The sequence below is a fragment of the Lichenostomus cassidix genome, chromosome 1, assembly GCF_008360975.1.
Source record: "Lichenostomus cassidix isolate B80296 chromosome 1, HeHo_3.0, whole genome shotgun sequence".
NCBI lineage: Eukaryota > Metazoa > Chordata > Aves > Passeriformes > Meliphagidae > Lichenostomus > Lichenostomus cassidix.
The window spans coordinates 53,213,171-53,230,658 of record NC_139479.1 but is presented as its reverse complement, the minus strand read 5'-3'; the positions used below and the strand labels follow the sequence as shown (position 1 = coordinate 53,230,658).

Sequence of the window (17,488 nt, the reverse complement as noted above, 5' to 3'; positions counted from 1 at the left end):
TAGAAATCCACCAGTTGCTTTATGGCTTTATGCCTGTATCTTTACCATCTGTGCCCTTTTGTGGGGGCTAGTAGAGTCTGAATTGTTTATGAGGAATGTAATTCTTTGTGTACTATCTTTCTTTTCTTTTTTTTTTTTTCTCTTTGCTAGTTGGTAACAGATAATTTCTTAAGCATTTAGGCCTACAGATTATTTGCAAATAATCTGTAGCTAATGATTTTATAAGCATTTGATATTAAGAATTTAATAGCCAAACTCAGCGCTCAGTTACTGAAATCGAATGGCTTTGTTTTTAGTCTCTATATTAATACATCAGGCAAAAGAGCAATTTCTCAAAAAACTTTAAAAAAGATAAAAAAGAAGGTACTTCTCTGAAGGAATAAGAATACCAGATGGAAAAGATTCAGAGAAAAATGGTACTGCCCTGCCAGAATTCTGGATACTCCTTTTCCACAAGACAATAGCTTTAAACATGTTGTGTGTACACAAACCTATGTAGATAGGACGGTCATTTTTTATGGTGTTAGAGAAATATGAAGGATCAAACTTCTCTCTTCATTGCTGCAACAGTTTAGTACTTGCCCAATGCATACAGCCTTCTTCTATGCCCTTTGTTTCTTGCCCTTCTGCTACACTCTCTTTCATGTTCTGCGCTGTGAGAGCAATGAGGTCAACAGCCTTCATTTCCATTAGTACCCACATGACAAGATGTCAAAAATGTCTACATTGCTGGAGAACCTCACACAGATCCCACTTTCAATTTCCTACCTGAATAGGAACAGAAAAAAGAAATCCCTTTCTATACCCAATGAAGGATGTGATACAGGTAAATATAACATAGCAACAGATTCATCTCACTGTCGAAATCCTTGAAGAGTATAAGTGGGTGCTCAAGTGATGTGAGAAAAAGCAAATTTTAGGAAAGAATCTTGGGAAATGGCTGTTGGAAATAGTGCCCATCTGGCATTCCCTAAAATATGAGCAAGGAACATAAAAAACTGTCGAAGGGAAGGGAAGGGAAGGGAAGGGAAGGGAAGGGAAGGGAAGGGAAGGGAAGGGAAGGGAAGAATAAAATAGAATCCTATGGAATATTGCAACGAGTGAAACAACAGCAGAAGATGAGTTTCACTTGAACAATAACAGGTTGAAATGCTACTAATAGCATATAGTAGCAAATGGTAAAATACAGCCTACTTGCTCTTTTAAATAAGCAAGAAAATTCCCACTGACTTTGATATACCTAAGGTTTTACCAAAACCAGTTCCTAGGTTTGTTAACAATACAGGTTTGATCTCCTCAAAGAGCTCAATTCTAGTTGATCCTTTCCACAATACAAAGATGGAAGCTTTCGGTTATGTGTAAAGAGACAGTAAACACATAAAAAGACACATTCTTAAAACACAGATCACTAATAAATATTGTTATAGGTATATATTTAGACAAGAAAAGAAACAGTTATAATTCCCGTACAGTACTTACCCATTTTAACATTATCACATGGCTGTACAAACAGGATTATAACAAGCAAAAGAAAGCACTTTATTTAATGAATAAATAATCAAAAGCATTGGTGAGGATAGTCTTAATAATATGCTGCTTCATACAGTTTAAAGTACATCAAACAACAAAATCCATAGTCCCAAAATTCCATTAAATAATACTGAGTAATTATGTGACTGATAATATTTATGTATATATATATAATCTATATATATATATGTGTATATAATCATATCATATGAGTAATTAAGGTATCTATTTACATGCCATGCAATATTAGAATGTGTTGCAATACCTAGGCACAACAGGTGGATTTAAGAATGGCTGTGGTAAAAAAAAAAAACAAACAACTTATTGTTGAAAATGAGGGACATAGCTTTCTTAAAGTCCTTTTCCTAATATACAGTGAGAATTTGAGATCCTTTCTGATAGCTAAAAACATCCTCATTTTTGCTATTGTACAGTTAGGTAGCAGTATAAACTTAGAGTTGTAATTAGAACCATGAGACGTTGCAGTTAGAGAAAGCATTCTTGCTTCAAAACATAGCATGTGACGTGCATGTCTGTGATACTCTTCTCATTGCAGACCCAGTTCTGTGAAATTCTGAGCTTCTCCTACAAGATGATGCTTACTGCTGTGTTCTAAAGAAATTAAGTGCACTCAATGTCTCAAATGCTGCAGGTTATTTGGCAGGGTGCAGATACATGCTAGCACATAAGTTCTATTACTGTCCAGCAAAGTGATGTGTCTGCATCAATGTGAAAAAAAAAAGGGAAAAAAGAAAAAAAAAAAAAGGCAAGCTTGTAATTCTTCATTTATTTGCATTTATTTCAGTTAATAAGTAAACTACATTGTGCTTAAAAAAATCTGGAAACTGCACATATACTTCTCAAGCATTATATACTACTATATTGGCCACTGTATACTAAAGGAATTGCTATTTCTATTACTAATTATTGAACAGGTCCTGACATTTTGCTTTGCAAGAGGTTAAACAAACCTCTGGCCCTCTGAATCTGGCCCTCTATGTTTATGATCTTACTTTAAATTTAACTGGTTGAAAACAATGTATAGAATGGTCTGTCACAAGAAAAGCATTTTATAACATAAGCAGCTGTGTTAAATAAAATATATTTCAGAGAAGTCAAACTGAAACTCAAATAATGTGTGAAAAAAGGGTATCTCATAATTTTGCAAGGAAGCATCTACCAATGAGAGTCTCTTTTTGGAACAAGAGGAAAAGTCAGAGGTGGTTTTAGATTAGGGGGTAATTACATTTGATGGATGTGTCCACTAAGGTGGTGAGCGGTGCAAGCTAATAAAACTAATGTTAATTGAGTTACATCTCAACTACCCATGATATACTGAGCAGATTCACAGCTCTGGGTTATGTTTTATCATGTTTTCTGTATATTAAAATGCCTTTCTGTGCTCTAGAGTTGGTCCCCGTTTTGAAATTTTTCATCACACCAGCAATGATTACAGGCATGTAAGTTAATTAAAGTCAAGACTTCGGAACACAGTTCCACTGAAGAAGTGTATTAAATGGGAAAAATGGAGCTGTGAATATTCATTTGCTTTTACAGCCTAAACTGGCTCACATGAGAACACATCCTGTAAAGAACTCTCACTGCTTATTTGTTCATTCTTGCAGCAAGGATACATGCCGTAAGTTTTACAATCTAAATCAGGTTAATAGTTTCTGGTCACAGGAAATCAAAACTTGTCCTTCAGTCTGAGTTGGATATGATACCACTGCTGTGCTCCCATGCCATTAGAATACTTCTGTAACATATTTTAGGCAGAGGTACTGCCTAAGGCTGTTAGACCCTACCACTGTGCCTTTTGGCATGGCATGGGTCTGTGGCCTGTGGATCGCCTGACATCACCTATTGCCATGTTCCATGATTTTCACTGTGTCTAACTAATGCCTCCCTTTGCTCAAAACATCCCAACGTTCAGCTTCTGATCAATATTGAAATCTGCTTTTCACTATTTCTTTTTCTCATGCCAGCTACATGTCTTTATTGCTCCTGCTCTTTACTGTCATCACAGATATAAGTCTCCTGCATTTATGCCATTTATGCATCCAAAGCTTCCTAAATTTCTCCATTATTTTAAGGTACTCCATGCTAAAGTCCTTAAGATTCCTTCTGATCTTGAATCCTAATAATAACAACTCACTAAAAAGTAATAATCACAATAATCAAGGTATGTGAATATCATTTTCTTCCTATATATTTGTTAGAATTGATGTGTACTGCATACTCCTAATTCTGCTGCATTTATTTCTTTGTCAGCCTTCACACAGTGTTCCATAGAGTTCCAGGTGAAGTCCAACAAAGGGCATTGAGTAGGCAATTTCTTTACCTATTTCTCCAAGAAAATACAGCACAAAATTTTTCTTTCATCTGACTTCATCATCCTGTGGGGCTCATTCATTCCACCAACACACTTTCTCTTCAAGCCACACTGTCTGTAAAGGATCTCAAGAAGGCATCTAATCCATCTGCTCCCTCTGACAAAGAGCAAGTACTGTTGTTAGATATTTTTTCTTTCTCTTCTTCAAAATACCAAACCCATTTCTAGGCAATCTGTTCTAGCACATCACCTCTTAAACCACTTAAAAATGTTTCACAGTTCAAGTCTAAACTTTCTGGGATTTTTAAGTGGTCCTGACTGCTCTATCTCTAGTAAGAGTTGGCACAGCATGGGAATAATTAGGAATAAATAACTCTATCCATGCACATCCTTTCCATTTTCTATTTGGACTAAGGGCTTTGGTCAGTGACAGCAAAAATAAAGGACTACGAAAGAAACATTTGGAAACCTTTTTAGCAGTCTTTCAAGTGTGTGCATTATGAAATAAATAAATAAAGGACACTCAGTCTGAAGGAAAAAAAAAGCCAGAACTGACACGAGAGAGGCATCTGTATCATGACAGGTTATGAATAATTTTAAGTAATATTTAGCCTCGAAGATAGTAAAATTGAATAGTCACCAATACTCAACTGTCATCTCATTGAGTGCAGTGGGATTCTCAAGTTTTTTTAAAGCTCCTCATCTGAGATATCACAAAATTCCTGACAGGTTTTTTTTTTTCTTTTTTCTTTTTTTTCTTTTTTTTTTCTCTTTATTTCTGAATTTTAGACAGCAGTAGTACTACTGGTTGAGCAAATCAAATGGTTGTGAATGAATGGGCACTTATTAAATACATGTTCAGGGCCAAATCCAGATTCTGCGGAAACATCTGGGAAATATTAATTCAGCTTAAATGTAATTAAAATGCAGTTCTCAGTTCTGCAGATATTTCCTTCCTTCCTTCCTTCCTTCCTTCCTTGTCTGTCTGTCTGTCTGTCTCTTTCTTGCTTTCTTTTTCTTCTTTCTTTCTTGGCTTTCTTTTACTCCTGTCTTTTTCTGTTTCAAAGTTGGGTAAGATCTTAAGATTCTAAAATTACACAGAATTTGAGAAAAATGAGATGAGAAAACTTCCATCCACCTGCTAGCAATTTAAACCAAATTTGTTTTAGCTCCTCCTGCACAGGTTGATAATAGGACAAAGTATTGAAGGTTGAAACAGAATATAGCTCTCTTTCTGAGCAACAGTCACATCCTTTGTTTTCTGTCCATGATAGAATTGCTTTCAAATATATTCTGTTTAAAAAGGCACTTATAATTTAAACTAGTTGGTGTTATTTGGGTTTTCAAATAATTGTTATATTTCTGGTTTTATTATAGAACTCAGTGCATCTCTGCTTTAAAACTCAGCATGTTCAAAAACAGATACTCTTATTGATATGTATTTTTCAAGGTTGCCCAGGTTTTTTTTCCTGTGCTGCAACAAAAATGATTATGAAACTACGCAAATTTTCCTTACAGGAAAGAATTTACCATGTTTTGATATGACTTTATTCTACTCTTGAAAGAAAGAGCAAAGTGTGGTAAGTGCTGAGTTTCCTATATGCTACCCCTGTACTTTTACAAAAACTCATGCAAGGATGTTTATTCCATGTGCCTATGTAGGCCTAATAAATGTGGGCTTGATTCTGTCACCCTTGTGCAGAGTAAGTAACACTTTACCCAATTCAAATAACTAATTGTGAATAAGTTCCTACTTACATAGGAATGGCAGAATATAGCCCTCAGGATTTATCACTTTCTGTATATTCTGGTTTTACACATATGTATATGAAGCAAATGGACCATGGTATGCTTAGAAAAATAACTGGAAATTCAGAATGAAGCAAAGAAATAAACCAACCAACAATAACAAAAAGAAAGAGAAATTAACAAGAATAAAGTCCCTTAGGCATCTGCCCAAGAACTAACACAACACAATCAGGAATTCAGAACATTTATTGCAAAAGCTGAATAACTAAATAATGTTGAACTGGCAAAGCCGTAACAAGGATAACTGGTTAGATATTTATTCTGTCAAAGTCATCAAACACCCCTCACAAACTGACATAAGTACTGCAATAAGCAATGCACCCCTAACCCATTTTTAAGCCTTTTATACTGTGGAGGAAAAAATAAAAGTGAACTGCTATATACAAAAGAATAAAGAAAGAAACAAAAAAGCTTGTGTTTTTTGGCAAAAATAAAATCACCTTCAGATCAGCTACATTTGTTACTTCAAGACTGATGTTTCACTGTGGCATAAGTAACTTGCTTTTTTCTGTAAGGACTTTTTTTTTTTTTTGCATGCTATTTATTCGTGTAAATCATCTTCCATGCCTTAACAAAAACCATCTAAAAATGTTTTGGATTTGGATTTGCTTTGCGTGCAACTTAGATCTTACTAACATTAGGAGTCACTCTGCTGATTTGACTGAGGTGACATGATACTGGTACCTGCCAGGCATTGACCAACTATGATAACAAACAGTTAAACAGCAATAATTAGAGATTTAACCCTTTAGTTCCCCCAACTAGCCTACCAGGAGAATGCTCTGTTACATCATGAAGGCACAACACATTAAATATTCTGTGGCTATGGTCTAAAAACACTCGTGTTACTACAACGTTAACGCAGATGAAGGTCAACACAAATGCTGCTGTTTCAGCAATACGAACTGTCTTAGGTATAGACACACACCTGCCCAACTGGAAAAACATTATTATTGTATTTTGCTCCTGTAGAATTTCCACCATGTATTTCAGCTGGGTTCAACATCATCTACCACTCATTAAATGACAGACTACAGCTAATTTGATCAAGGATCCCAAACAAATACCTTTCTTCCTCACCCACCACCACACATTTAAATATTCTTTTGTTTTGCAATTTCCCTGTTTTATGAAACATAATGGAAATTGAACAGAAAATTGCTAAGTTTTTAAGCCCTTACACAAGTCCCTTCATCACCTAATATTAAATAAAAAATAATAAAAAAAAGAAATTCTACCTGAATGTTGGCATTGTTTGCTAATACATAGAAAAAAGGTTTTTCTCCCTTTCTACAAGTAATCTTTCTTCCCACCCCATCATTCTTTTCACTTTTAACACAAGTGGCTTGAGTTCCTTGGAACACTGTGTGTCAGACAGACTACTAACACAGAAACACCATCACTGAAAGTAAAAGCAAAACAACAAGAAAGCAAATGAAAGAAATTAAAAAGCAACTGTGAAACACAGAAATATGCTACAGTATCTTTTCAAGTGAACATTATAAGTACATAAAAATTGTAAGTAATAATTGTTGCTATTTACAAGTATTTGAACGCTGATTGACTTACAAGTGTCCACTAACATTGTTAATAGCACAATAGGTTTAATGTTTACAGCTTCAATTGTTTGCAATATGATCTCAAGTATAATGGTCCCAGCATTAGATCAATGACAACAAAAGCACAATTTTCTAACTGGATATGCTTTTCAATCTTTGCAATCCACTGAGCTTTCGCACTCTCTCGCTCTCCAAATGCATCTTCTGTTGTTCATAGCAGCAGTCCAGGGTCAAAAAACAAAGAAAAATAAAAGGATATTTTCAAACTGGAGAGATCTCTGCAGATTTTAATCATGTCTATTTAACAAAACCACACAACTAGTAGAAACACTCTTTCATGTTGCAGGACATCATACCTTCCACGGTGCTAACATAAAGATATGCATATCTCTGCTAGGTGAAGCATAGTTCTAGAGGTCTACCCAGTACATAAAGCTCTGACACACACATAGTATTAGCAAGTCTAAGTAGGCTAAAGTCATTGGTCCAAAGTAACCATTTCTTATAGCTGGTGCTCCTTTGGACTCTCCACAGCTCCCGGGGCCTGTTTATAAGACTTCAAATTGGCCAGAGGAATGTCAGTCATGTGGTTGCCAGTGTTGAAATGGCCCTCACTGGAACCATACTGCTTTCGATCACTGAACTGGTTTCTGTTGCTGTCTTCTTTCCAGGTCCTGGTCAATGTGTGTCCATTAACTAGTTTGTCCTTCTTAACCCACTCTTTCTGAGGTGCAAAGGTGGAGAGAGGAGACTTTGGCTGTTGGTATGGGCCCAAGCTAGGAGGCATCCAACAGTTGTCTGAGTGACCCAAAACCAGGCATTCTTGAGTACACATCTCTGTAGCTTCAGCTAATCCTCGCGGACCAAGAGGCCCATCTGTGGAAGAAAAACAGAGAAAGAAAGAAGGGGGAGAAAGGGGAAAGAAAAAAGACAAAATATTAGATTGTGATATTTGGCATTAAACTTATACATAGACCTCAGGAGAAAATTAACAATGATCCTGCAACCAAATATTGTGCTGGTAAATCCTACATACATTTTCATTCTGTTAGAGAGTAGCTATTTGTAGAGAATATATGCCCTGTATATGCTATGCACCTAGATTCCAGAAGTGGGAAAAGAATTCAAGCATCCCTATGCTATTGGTCTCAGATCCTCCTATGAATAAACCTAACTCCTTTTTCTTTTTTTTGAAAGTCACACCAAGAAAATAGAGCTAGGTAAGTGAAAATGCCCAAGGAAATAAACCTGCCCTTGCAGATTCTGAGTGAGAAATAATGTTTATAAGGGCCTATCAGTTCTCTTCTGTTTTCAACTCACTTTACTCCTGCAGAACCTTGGTGAACTAACAACCTGCTGCAAACTGAGAAGCATCTGTACTATCCAATACCAGGTTTGCCCAAAGGAATTCTCTGTATGCAGGATTATTCTAATGTCAACTGTTTTACAAACACGGGTTGGTGCATAGTTCTAGGTATCCACCCAGTGGATGCACACTCCAATGCATCTCAACAAGCGAGAGACAAGTGAAATATTGCTGTATTTAATATGAAACGAGGAAAGAGTTTAAAACATTGTATCAGGAAAGAGAATAAAATCTGTAACACTTCTGACCATTTAACACATCTCAGATGCTACACAACTATAAAAGTCAAGGGTGAAAAAAATAAAAAGGCTTATGTAAATCTTGCAGTTTATAAAGAACTGTTCTTATAATTCTTTGTGAACTGGAAATATAAGACCATGGGAGACAGAAATGAAGATCACTGAAGTACTTTGCATATTAAATATCTACATTATTTTTCACACCCTATTGAGGGCACAGCTGGCCAGCTGCAGGCCTCTTGCAATCGAGCAGACAGGTCACCCATGCCTTCAGCAACACTAAATTCCTCTCAGTCTCACTGCATTTTTAAATAACTTAATTTGCTCATCTGCTCAGGCTGGATATATAAGGAAGGGCAAATCAGGCAAAAGGCATAGAAATCACGTCGTGTGTGTTTGCCAGATATTTTTCAATATCTGGGATATGCTTTGCCAGGATTCATTGCTGTGTAGTAATTTTGAGGAAGAATTCTGAAATGCCTTTTCGACTTCAGAGTAAATCAGTGGGCTAGTACTGAAAATATTTGAAGAATTAAGGAGACATATTTCCTTGATTAAACAGCCCAGTGACAGGAAGGAAATTATAGATTGATTTTTGAGAAAGAACATTAGCAAGTAGACATGCATAGCAAAGTTACTAATCAGAAGAAAAATGTCAGCAGCGTATCAGGAAAAAAAAAGTGTATCTTAATAATAATCTAATTGACACTCAAAATGATAAGTGAAGACACGCTAACAAAGATTTTCATGTCAAAATGCCAAAGAGTATTTTGTTCTCTTGTACTCCATGCATATACAATAAATTACCCTTACTAACATCTTTTTCTGAACACTGAAATTAACAGAATTAATTTTATGGAAACTCCTATTCATTTCCCACTGCTTTTAAACACAGATATAAAAAATACCATCAGGTAAATTTCTACATGTTATAATGCAATTAGCTAATCTTCTTATCTCTGAGCAACTCCTCTTTTTGAATATCAGGAGAATATCTGGTACTCTGTTGATGTGACAGAACATAGCAAGCCATAATAAAATATAATAAGCTATAATAAAAGTTGGTACTGCATTCCCCATACAAGAAAGTGTCCTATTGCTGAAAACTAGAACATGAAAAATTTATAGAACCAATGCTACTTTCCACTTAGATCAATACAAGATGAAATAATTAAACCAGAACCATTAGGAAAAAAGAAAAAAGCAACTGTAAAGTAGGAGCTTAGCAGAGATTTCAATGAGGATCATGACCCACAATTCTAAATTGAGACCTGTCATAATTCCCTGAAAGAGAGGTGGGTTTTTATCTACAAAACTCTTCTTTGAATCCTCTGTTATGAAGTTCTAACCAAACTGAGGCATGTACTTATAAATAAACCCAAACTGAAACAACTATAAGTAAAGAAAGCACTCATGGTACCTTGCTGACTTTTCCAAAAGTTAATCTACAGGTTGAAAGCTGATTTTTTTTTTTTTTTTGGCTGCCAATAAACTTCAATTTAATTAGTTTTTTCCCATTTCAGAGGAAAAAAAAGTGAGAAGTGGCAGAACTATTTTCAACCTGCCTACTCTCCCAGTACACTACTATTTTACTGATTAAGAAAGAAAGAAAGAAAGAAAGATTTTGCAGATATTAAAACTTTCAAAACAGACAGGAACAGTTCACCACAGAATGACACATTTCAAGAAAGACAGTGCAGGCACTCTGTGCTTCCAATATACAGTGGAATAAAAGGTTAACCGGAGAGCCTTCAGAACAATAGTTCCGAAGAGAATAAGTTCTTTTTTCTGTTTAGTTAAATAAATTTCAAGAGATAAGACTATAATTTCAGTTTAAAACTTAAATGAGCAATAAGCTGGTTTCACTTAAGAATAAATATACATGTGGCCCTATAAGCTACATGTCAAACTCTTTGGAAGATTTACTTCATGCATTTCGCTTTCTTTAGTAACAGTGCTAGGCAGTTAATGCTGTTCAACTCGGAATGAATTTTAAGCATCCTTTGCTTTAGCCATCTCTAAGCCGATAGATTTTCTGGAGAGGACTGGAATATTTAGATATCTGCTATTACTATGAGCAGCAGACAGGAATGGGGTAACAATGCTGAGATGATCACCTGTTCAAGAACTGCTCCTTGCGTTTTTTTCAGTTTAACAAAATACCACTGTCCAACTTAGGCCTCAAAAATTAATTGTTGTGTGCAAGTCCTCCCCCAGACAATGTTTTCTATGCAGTGATATCAATCAAAGACAAAACCATGCAGTCTTTCTAGCAGCCAATTACAATTTTGGTATGGATGTCGGTCACACCAAGTGGCAGCTGTAGACAGAGCGAGACACTCTCCTTTTAGGAGAGGACTGGGAATCTCAGGGAACACCTGAAAGACACTTCTTTTAGCTGTATAACTGTTGGAACAGCTGTGAGGTGTGTTACAGTTTGCACACACCACTATATATGCCTGTATGTCAAGAATTGAGAAGAGGGTCAGATTCCTACTCAGATGTGTAGTACTCTGTCTCATGCTTTCCAATCCATAAAATACAGGAAATATTTACTTGCCTTACTATAATATTGTGAGATCTAAGTTTACAAAATGCCTTACAAGACTTGACTTAATATATAAATAACAATTATTATTTTAATCACTTTTGGTTTGAGCCATCACAAGATAAAAAGAGAAATACACAAAATTATTTTTTTAAAATGCAGATTGTTAGAATAATGTATTTTACTCTTGAGCTACTACAAGGAATGGTCATGCTTACTGACTGAGGAAAAAGGCAGCTTCATTCATAATGTGTGTGGTACCTGCCACAGATATCCCTAATTAAGGCCCTTAGATACAACCATAATTGTTTCGCAAATATTATTGCTAATAATGGTAATGATCATCATTTAGGGGACTCTACAAATGTCCTGCTGTGAGACACAGGAAAAAGATGAAAAGGGAATAAAAAAGGATCTCACCTACCAAAAAAAAAAAAAAGAAAAAAAGGAAGAAAAAGACAGTCTTTTGACAATCAGGTTTCTTCAGTTTCTGTTCCATTTTATTATGTTCTCAATCATAAAAACTGTATTCTTTTCTAAGACTCTTTCTTATTCAGGTTGCTATTTAGTAGCATAAAATGTAATGATCATGAGCAATATGATAGGAGAGAGATCTTCCAGGAATAGCATGACTGAAGAGTTGGCTGCTATGTATTGAGCAAGCATAATGTTGCCTTAATGGTAATTAGCTTTCTCCTCCACCACTGCTGAACAATAGTTTTCACCCAATTTTTTGAAGTTGTTTCATTACCACATACAATGACACCACTTAAAAACCTGTTCCTGCTGCTTTAATTTTATAATTGCATTAATTTGTTTCCTTTCTCTTCACAAAAATGTCACTGCAATTTCTGTATCAAGCTTTTCCATACTGAAGTACTTTATTGATATGTGGGGGATTTTTTTTTTTCCAAAGTATTTGTTCTCTGAACAATCCATAATCCGTGAGGCTGGTTATCAGTCTTGGCTGCTTGAGTATATAATGACACAAGTGCTGATAAAACTGTACAAGCCATCTGTCTCTGGAGTTAAATGTTTTGAAAGCAAACACAAAAATGCATAACAAACACTCCCTTAAATTGTCTTTGTAAATATTTATATGAGATCTTACCCAAAAATGCTTTTTTGTTGTTATTTTATTCTGTTAATAGCTGTCAAGCAGATGCATGACTTGCCTACTCAAAAGCAGACAGGTGTAAGAAGGAAAACAATTTATGCCACTCAAGAGCTGGTCATACCCTAATGCTGAAATTTCTGTGTGGTCTTTTATCTCTTTTTATTATACCCAGAAGCTAAACAGCTATTTCATTGATTAACTTACTGCTGCAATTAGCAACTAGCTTCTGGTGTGATGACCAGCTGCTTTTCAACCTGCTTCTTTAAAACTCTCTTGCTTACAGCCAGAAAATTCATTCTTCAGTTCTGAAAGAGTTGAGGCCACAAGATAAGTTCCACTCATCTCCAAGTGAGACTTTTCGGTCTCAAACAACATGAATAGGTACTCTTTGCCCGAGGGTGCTACCATTAAGTACAGTGGATTTGAACACAGCCACAGTTGTGTTTCAGACAATCATACTTATTTAACTTTTCATATTGCATCTTAAAAAGGGAAAAGAAAACAACAACAACATTTTCAGCTCTACTTATCCTCAAATATAGAAAGCTTTTTTAAGCTTTCATAGGTTACTTTACTAAATGACCTTTTCTGAGACCACAGGTTTTTACAGCCTACCCCACATATACTGCAACTAAAATGACATTTCATTTCATAGAGGTTTTCCAACTAATTGTATATTAAATATAAAAACTGGAAAATAGTTTATAATGAAGAAGATTCTTTCGACATTTTTTGCTCATAAGTATCAGACAAATATATGATGAAGACTGGGCTTTATTTCTAATCTGTTAAAAAAATATCCAAGACTACAAAGCCACACACATGCTGTGCTGAATGTACTTCCTCAGTATTATTAATTACAGCAAGATTCAGTGACTATTAAAAATATATCTTTTTAGTGACTTATTCCGTGGTCATTCTACCTGGCACAGTCAATTCATATTCCATCTTCAAATTACTTTGTTCAAAGGTCCCTGGATTCCTACCATCACTGTTGCCAGTTTTGGTAGACCTATCACTGGCACCCTGTACCCTGCTGCTTCTCTCTCACCTTCCTGTTGTTCCTTCCTCTGTACTCAGGTACAGATCAAGAAACCCCTGCTACTTTCTGTTCCCTGCCTTGGCCCAGACATCTTTTTCAACAAGGCTGAAATCAACAGTACTGTAAGGTTAGCTTATATCTGCATTACTGAGCAGAGATAAGCTGCCAGAATCCTTAATTAGCACAATGACAGGAGGGACAGGAAGCAGGGGAAGCAAGGGTGTTTGAGAGGGACTGCCTAGGATACAGAAAAGCAGGAACAAAAGTATTTTCTGAAAAGGCAGGAAACCTGACAAAATAAGATTTTCTGCATTATTCTGTGAAGTATTTAAGTGACGCTGAGGTTGTTTCATATCTATATCTTTTCAGAGCGAAGAAAGAAAACAAAGTAGAAGTTAAGAAAGTATTCTGCATTTCTTGTGTCAAACCTGAATGATTCAGTGTTCTTCACTGGCCATAAAAAACCAGCTCTATTACTTGTCATGGATTGCATATTGCCTGTATTTGGATCTTTATGCCACTGCTCATTTTTATATTTTTATTTAACTGGGTGAAACTTTATAATTTGTAGCCAAAAAAGACTTGTAGGTTCCCTAGATATTCCCTAGATAATCTAGTGGTTCCTTCTGGTCTTAAAAATCTATGTATCAGCAACCATTAACATAAAGCTGCATTTTGTACAAACTTTCACTGACAAATGTAGCCAATTCTAGCATACCCTTCAGAAATACAGAAGATACAAAATAATATCTAGGATTGTTATTCTGACTTAATACATTCTGTCATTAAAAACAAACAAACACGTAAATAAACAAACAAACAAAGACACACAAATGACTGCAATTTGTATTCTTAGCTGAAGTGTCACATTGTGGATGCAGACAGTCACCTTGCAGGAAGAGCAGGAGAAAAGAAATGCAAACAGGATTTGCAAAAAAAAAAAAAAACCCGTTTGTTAACAAATAAATAAAGATTAAAAGCTTACACATCTCTCATACAGATTTCATTCTTTGGGCACAGATGAAAAGTCAACATTTGCAAATGGAGATAGTCCAAATTCAACAATACATGGGCAGCCAGAACAGCAGATTCTCTCCCTGAGAGGATATTGTTATTTAGACAGACTTTATGGCACACAAAGAGCAGACAGCATATCTTTATAAATGTGCAACCATCTTCAGCATGGCATGGAATTCATCCATCTTTTCATCCTCTCAAACTACTCTTATGAAGAATGCTATTTCGTCTAATTTTATTTCCTTAAAATTGGCAGTTTTTTCCTGCCATACATTTAATTTTAGCAGGACCATTTAATACGTAAAAACTCCCCAGAGAATTCAAATGAACCTTCTAAATTTGATTGGATCACTTAATGAGACCAGTGTTCAAATATTTGGAATAGTATTATTTTCAGCATTAATCTTTTTTCATTATGTAGCTCTTCATTTTGCTGCCTAAAAAAAGCCTTTGTTACCAAAAGGTGATGATGGATGGTGATAATAAAATATTCATAAAGCATCCCATGGTCACAATCATTTACTATCTTTTTTCGCTCACACCTAAATATTCATGATACTTGATCAAAATATTTTGTTGAATTGATTTACAGGCAACATGCTGAGACAGCACCACTTTTGACATGGTCACATTTTCTGATCTATTAATGTGCCCCAAACAGGAATGTGCTGTCAGTCAAAAACAAGTCTCTATTTGGAAGATTCAACTGCTTAACATAAAACCAAATTTTGGTTAGTAATTTCTACAAATCTTTTTGAGAAAAGGTAAGACTCAATGTGAAAAAGCGTATTATTCATGGTGAGAAGAACTGGCAGAATGCTCTGAACATGAGCTGAACAATATTTATTTCTACTCTGTACAGTGTTGTAAAATTTTTGTGCAGCTCTTATATGCCTGACCATTAACTCATTTACAGCTGAAAAAATAAAACCATTCAGGTTGTATTTGATTTTTTACAATTTCTAAGAAAGTCTAAATTAAGTTGGTTTCCCTGATCATTTTCTATCTTACAGCAAAAACATGACCTTCTGACTTGTGATAAACAGATATCCTGACTCCCTGGAGCACAGGCAAGGCAACTTGGGATATATTGAAGTAAGGATATTGACTTTATTAAGCAATAACTGAATAAAATCAGAGTTCATCATCATCATCATCCACATATATATGTGATGAACTGTGCTGTAAAAATATATATATTATTATATATATATATATATCACTATATATAGTCTTTATTTTTACTTTAATACATATTTTATATATATTACACTTATTTCTCTAATTCCTTTATGTTCATTTTAAAACAGGGTGGAAATAATAGAGTGGTGAACACTGAAGTGAATGTAATCTCTCACAAAATGAGCAACTTAATTGCTATGCTCAAGCTGGTTATGGAGGCATCCTAACCCTCTGTTATCAATGGAGAGAAACATTTGCACATAGGGATTCAGTTCTCCCAAGACCCGACTCACTTTCCTGAGGTGTGAGTTTCTGTTCATTGATAAATAGGGAACCCATGTATGGCAACCAGATCCAGCTCTATGTATTTATAATGGATATGATGAATCCAGGTCTTTGCTGCCATTCCAGAAGGCAGACTAATTCACTCTGCTATCTTGAAAATGCACTTGAATTGAGTTTTTCCTTATAACAAAAATGGTTCCAGCAGCCAGGAATAAACCAGCAGACAACTACACTATCCAAAATATTTGCATGGTGGTGCATCTCACAGATATTCAGGAATGGTGATTCTGGGAAGCCTAGAAAACTCTTACTAGGGGGAGACTGCTATACTCAAGTTACCTCTAAGAAAATTAATACTTCAAAATTATCCCAGCCTTCCACACTTGAAATAAGTGGTACAACCTGAAAGTCTGCTACTTATAAGAGATAGGAGGCTGTAATTGTTGAAGTTTGCTGGAGTCTTGAAAATAGATCAGATAATACAATTAAAAGTCTGGAAAACACAGAAGTTAGAAAAAGTGAAGATTATTATGTTTATGGGTCAGATCTAGAAATGTATCTGTGTAGGTCATTTATTTACTGCATCACTAATCAACTTGAACTTTGAAGTAGAGAAAAATATTATATTCAAACAGAGATGCATATGGTTTTAGTTACTGTACTTATCTCCAGGAGATTCTCAACCCATTCACAGGGTTAATGAAAAACAAACCTTGTATTAAATTTTAGTAGTTTTGTTGGTTTCTGCTAATCTTCTTTCATGGGTCATCTCCCCAAATACTTCTAGTTCTTTTGCAATCCCCAAATATTGCAAATTTTCATGTAATCTTGAAATATCAATATTAGTAATATTTAGCCCTTAGTTTAATTTCTGCTTGATAGCTTAAGAACAAAGGTTTGTTTGTTTTATCATATAATTTTTATTTTACAAGAGAAATTGTATTCTAATGAAATGTAACTTTTTCCTTAAAGGGATACCATATTTTAAAGTCACATAAAACTTATAAAACTGTTATTTAAAGGAAGTTATAGAAATAGCAGTAAGCTAAGTGTACAACAAAAGTTGATTAAATAGACTGGAGAACTGCAGTCACCAAAACATAACTTTACTGCTCTTACTATCCACCACAGAAACATGTAAAAAGAAAGCCAGGATAGTATCACATAAGGACTTATTGTCTTTAATCACAAATACTTCACTAAAACTAAGCTTTTATGGAAAAGGTTATTTTACTGTAAGTGCACAACTTCACTGTTTTACAACCTTTCCAGACTTCCAGGAATATGGTCACAGATTTCAGTATATTTTTACATTCCTATAGGTTTTACTTTTTCTCAAATCAAACAAATCACAGTTTTATGAGCTACTCCTGACTGGCACTGTCAGTTTCCTTCTCTCCAAAAGTAACAAGTCTGGACCTTGATCTTGGGGAAGAAATGATGCCGAGTTACCAACTTTGAG

The 17,488-nt window shown here is 35.2% G+C and overlaps 1 protein-coding gene across 5 annotated transcripts in view; it reads right to left on the bottom strand.

Annotated features, from left to right (window-relative positions):
• Positions 1 to 1,515: 1,515 nt before the first annotated feature.
• The window catches only part of PCDH9 (protocadherin 9), a 674,926-nt gene continuing 658,953 nt past the window's right edge, over positions 1,516 to 17,488 (bottom strand). For 4 of the 5 annotated variants that reach the window (XM_085058609.1, XM_085058617.1, XM_085058635.1 and 1 more), the window contains one exon: positions 1,516 to 8,106. In XM_085058609.1, the coding sequence (XP_084914735.1) occupies positions 7,733 to 8,106 (374 nt within the window). In that variant the 3' untranslated portion in view covers positions 1,516 to 7,732. The remainder of the gene's footprint in view (positions 8,107 to 17,488) is intronic. The other variant, XM_085058644.1, reaches the window with a different exon arrangement.